At 44.7% G+C, this 5,119-nt stretch overlaps 1 protein-coding gene across 9 annotated transcripts in view; it reads left to right on the top strand.

Annotated features, from left to right (window-relative positions):
- DMC1 (DNA meiotic recombinase 1) overlaps positions 1–4,468 on the top strand; it is a 30,295-nt gene extending 25,827 nt beyond the window's left edge. For all 9 annotated transcript variants that reach the window (XM_053255880.1, XM_053255887.1, XM_053255885.1 and 6 more), the window contains 2 exons: positions 1,223–1,339; positions 3,788–4,468. In XM_053255880.1, coding sequence (XP_053111855.1) covers positions 1,223–1,339; positions 3,788–3,857 — 187 coding nt within the window. In that variant the 3' untranslated portion in view covers positions 3,858–4,468. The remainder of the gene's footprint in view (positions 1–1,222; positions 1,340–3,787) is intronic.
- The last annotated feature ends 651 nt before the right edge of the window (positions 4,469–5,119 follow it).

The following is a 5,119-nucleotide window of genomic DNA, read 5'->3' on the forward strand; positions in this document are numbered from 1 at the left end:
TGCTCAATGGTGGTTCTGTCCCTGCTTGGACAAATTCATGGAGGACAGGTCTATCAATGGCTACTAATCTGGTGGCTATAGGGCACTTCCAGTCTCAGAGGCAAGATGCATCTAAATACCATTTGCAGGGGAGCAACAGCAGGAGAGAAGGCATGCCCTCACCTCTTGCCTGTGGGCTTCTCAGAGGTATCTGGTGGGCCATGGTGTGAAATAGGATGCTGGACTAGATAGGCCTTGGGCTTGATCTGGCAGGTTGTTCTTATGGTCTTATGATACTAAATTTTATTTATCTTATTTATTTATTGCTAGATTTCTATACCACCTTTCATTAAAACAATCTCAAGGTGGTTCACACAAAAGTTCTCAAAAGTTCATACAAAATAGAGTCTTCTAGGGATTTTGTGCATTTCAATTTCTCAGAGAGGGTGCACTGCAGATTGAGCCATGAGGACTTTTCAGTTGCCGTTAACCACTGAAGCTACTCTTGCTCTTCCCATATATGAGCTCCAGAATATGTCAATGCAAGCCCATAAGGCCTGGCCTCTTTCTCGCTGTCAGTTATACTAGTAAAGGATTCTAGGGAACCACTTGCCTGAAGTGTCAAAAGTGTTCAAATGGGAGAATATAAGTACAGAGCCATCATGTTCTTGAATTATGCCCACTGGGAAAGGATGGGATTGCTGTGAAAAACAGCTGCTTCTAAAACCAGATTTGTGTCCAATTATTCTGTTGTGTCCAACAGACTGACCCATTTGTTGGATGTAGAAAGCAGAAGGGCTTTATTGGCAGATAATTACACATATCACAGAGGATGAGCAAATTACGAGCCTCTGATATTGTAGCTGACACTACTAGATCCTGCAATGGTGTTGCTTGAATAGATGTGGAGATATAGGTGGCATCAGGATTTGTGGCAGGGTCTGGTTCCAGGTTGGCGTCCAGACTAACTCACCCAATAGGAATTACTCTAGGGGACTACTGAATTTCTATTGGACTCCCATGGAGTACTTTAGACAGGAAGTTTTTGTGTATCTGATATTTAGTTTGTTGTTCATGGGGAGTTGCCTTTTTTAGAGCTAAGAACTATTATAGCTAACAGTCTCCACTTGAGCTCCAAAGCAGTATACTCTACAGTGCATGAGAGGGGAAGTGAGGTTGCCTGTTTATTCAAGAATTTACCCTACAAATTGCACCTAATCTTTTATTTGTCTGATTGATTTAGCTTTCAGGCAGATCCCAAGAAGCCTATTGGGGGCCACATCCTTGCTCATGCTTCTACAACAAGGATTAGTTTGCGGAAGGGAAGGGGAGAGCTGCGTATTGCCAAGATATACGATAGGTAATATAGAAATTGGGTTTCACAGCACACATTACATAACCTGACTGTCATAGGATAATGGCACCTTTTAGCATATCGTATCTGGGTTTAATCAACCTAGTGTGAGTTCTAGGGTGCCTGCTCAAGCCTGAGTTGTCCATTTTAGGTCTCTTTTCAACATGGATGTACCCCCTTTAAGCAATGATTTCCTCATTCCGGAGAGGCTATCCCTATGGCCCCCCATGACTTCTGCTGATATAGTTTAGCTTCAGCTTTAAAGAGAGGTAAGGCACCTGGTCCGGTTCGCATCCTCTCTGAAACCCTGCTGGCCAACTTAGACTGGTGGGCTCCTGTTTTGGCCAGCCTGTTCTCTTCAGTTAATAATACTGGCATTATTCCTCCCTCTTGGAAGGAGGCCATTGTGATACCCATTTATAAACATGGTTCTCACTCAGATCCCTCCAACTACAGACCGATTAGTCTTCTGTCGATAGTGGGCAAGCTTTATGCGCGTTATCTACTGGCTAAGTTGGAGGGAGGGATGCTTGACTTCAGTGTACTTGGTCCTGAACAGGCTGGCTTTTGGGCAAACCACTCCACCCTGGACCATTGTATGTGACTGCATCACTTGGCCACTAAGTATACAAGTACCTTTAAGGGCAAACTCTTTGTTGCATTTATGGATCTCCAAGCTGCTTTCGACTCTATACCTAGAGAGCTATTATGGGCCAAACTCACAACAACATCTATTGATAGAAGACTTTTATTTCTGATAAAACAACTCTATGCTGACTCCTCTATTCGAGTCAGGTTTGACCTGAAAGGGGCACTGACAGACTCCATTGTTACGTCTAGAGGAGTCAGGCAGGGTTGTCTTTTGGCCCCAGCCCTCTTTAATTTATTTATTAATGACCTGGACTCTGAGTTGAATAAGGTGGACGCTCATTCCCCTAAGCTGGCAGACCATCGGGTTCCGGTGCTCCTATACGCTGATGATTCGATCCTTTTGTCCCAGACCCAAATTGGTCTCCTCAGACTTTTGAGAGCATTTGCCCAATATTGTAATGATAACCATCTTTCCATTAACTTTACTAAATCTAAGGTGTTGGTGTTCTTGAACACCAGGAAGGTTTACAGCTGGAGTATCAAGCATATTAAGATCGACCAGATTTTTAAGTTTAAATATCTTGCTATTTGAAACCAAGATAAGGCCCAGTCAGAGCACGAGGCTCTTCTCACGATCTGTGAGAAGAGCCATGAGGGGGTTAGCGGGGAGAGTGGGCCAGGGGCGTAGCTATAATTGAGCGAAAGGGTTCAAAGAACACGGGCCCCCAGCTCCTGAGGGCCCTTTAGCTCCACCCCCCCCCATATTATTCATTATCTCCCTCATTCTGGAGGGCCGCCAGAGAGAGGGATGACCACAGGCCCCCTCTCCCCTAGCTACGCCCCTGGAGTGGGCTTAGCCCGCTCTCCCCTCAGACGAGCAGTGCAGCAGCCCTGGGTGGCCAGATTGGCTGCCCACATAACTGCCAGCTCCGTTACGGAGCCAGCGGGGCCATGCGGCCCCCAGAAGCTAGAGCATGCCCTGCATGAGTGCGCAGGGCATGCTGGAGAGACCCCCGAGCCAGGAGGTAGCTTTTCAGCTTCCCAGTTGGGGGTCTCCTCGTGAGTAGCCGCGGCACAGAGCCAGGCCATGGCAAATCATGAGCAAAAAAAAAGGGTTTGCGGAGTGAAAAAAGGGGGGGGGGCTGCAGAGCGGTTTAAGAGGAGGGGTAGTTTGGTGGGTTAACCGCCTGGAGGCCACCAGGCTCGCCTGTGAGCTTGGTGATTGTCACAATCAGGCGAAATCACGCTAGGATCCTCTAGCCTGATTTTGCCTGATCGTGGGAATAGCCTCCATGTGTATCAATTCAGTGATGATGATGATGATGATGATGATGATGATGATGGAGTCATAAGCAGAAGGGGGGAGAGAAGATAAATGCATATGTGGCAAACTCGTACAATCAGAGCGGTTTACTCCTCAAATGCCAATTCGTATATTAAAAGAAAAACACAATTAATTCCATGACATCTTTTAAAAAATGCAATACTTGAATGCAGTTTAGCCATATTTCCATTTTGTGGAGCTCAGATGAAATACACAGGCACAGGAGGACCTTTGTTTACTTTTTCTACATGGTATCAATCCGTACTGGATATTCTTGACAGGTAAAAGATCCAAAGCAGGGCTGCACAACTTTGGCCCTTCCAATGGACAACTTCCATCATCCCCAGCCACAGTGTCCAATATTCAGGGATTCTGGGAGTTGTAGTCCCAAGAGCAGTTGGAGGGCCAAAGTTGTGCAGCCCTGATCTAAAGTCTAAAGGGCTCGAAGAATGACAGCTTTGTTGAACTCTTGTGCTCATGTGGGAAATGTTAACATTGTCTCACAGACAAAAACATAGAGCCACTTTCTGTTTTCTTAGCCCTGAAATGCCTGAAAATGAAGCCACATTTGCAATAACTGCTGGAGGAATTGGAGATGCCAAAGAGTAGGGCAGATCTTGGTCAAGGACAACTGAGAGGCGCTCATACCAACTTATGTTAACTATATTAAAAGTCAGTGGTTACTTGTATTCATTGTACCAAACTGGGATTGTTCAGAATTGGGACTTGTGGTGATCTTTTGACGTCTCTGACACTCTGCATGGTGGTGACTGCACACAGCTGGCTTAAGGATATCCATGAGTAGCAATTTGAAGAGGCTGAGAGGCAGCCAACGGTCCTCCTGAGAATCAAGGTTTACTGGGTACAACAAAATTCCTTTAAGGATAGTTATAGATCGATTTTATTATTAGGTCTTGGTTCCCCTCCCCCACTTTTAAAAAAAGTAGTTTGTTCCATTTTAAAAGTCACACACTATCTCAAGGACCCCCTGCCTTATGTTTGCAGTTTGACCACCTATGCATGTGGGATGGAATATAACTGCATGGAACATTACTGAAAATGAACTATATTAATGAATTGCCATTTTAAATATATATTTTGACACTGGAACCTTCATATGAAACAGACTATTTGGAAAAATGGAAATGTTTTGTACTAGAGGAATGGTAACTGTTTGTAAAGTTTTAAAAATTAAATTAGTTTTGACAGATTTGTTTTAATTCAGATTTGAAACTTCCATGTTTGTGTTTTGAATCATTACAAGTAACCAGTTGTCGTTATCCACTACAACGGGTCTTCCATTGGGTTATAGATAACAAGTAGAAGTCCAACATGTTTATTTGAATTGGCTTTTTCTTATACCTTCCTTCCCCACCCCAACACATGTGCCTGTGTTGAGGCATTCTATGCTTGAGTTTTCCCCTAACAGTGCCGGTCATCAGAAGCTGATGTGAGCATTCCTGAACACAAAGCAAGGTGTGTTTCAGAGTGTATTTCCCAAATGGAGGTTTATTCCAACAGATTCTTACAGATTATGTTGCTGGTGGTCCAGATGACATTGTGCATATTGCAGAACTGCCTTGTGCAATCTGCCTGCCAATCTGAAACACCAGTAGCCCACATGTTCTGCAGTGGTATGAGGGCAGTAGGACTGCGTCTTTGTAGAGGCTGCGGCATAGCTGCAGCAAAGGCTTCTTTTGCAGTTACATGTGGGGGGAGGCAAATCCTTTTCACTTCTAGAAATACATCCCTGAGGGTTGGTTGGTTCTTGTCTTTAAAGCTCGAAACAACTTCAAACTCGGGTAACTTACAGGCTGCCTTTGCCCATATGTGTCTCCTTGCACACAGATGGACTTTGGGTCTGACTCTGA

The sequence above is a fragment of the Hemicordylus capensis genome, chromosome 5 (genome assembly GCF_027244095.1).
Source record: "Hemicordylus capensis ecotype Gifberg chromosome 5, rHemCap1.1.pri, whole genome shotgun sequence".
Classification (NCBI taxonomy): Eukaryota; Metazoa; Chordata; class Lepidosauria; order Squamata; family Cordylidae; genus Hemicordylus; species Hemicordylus capensis.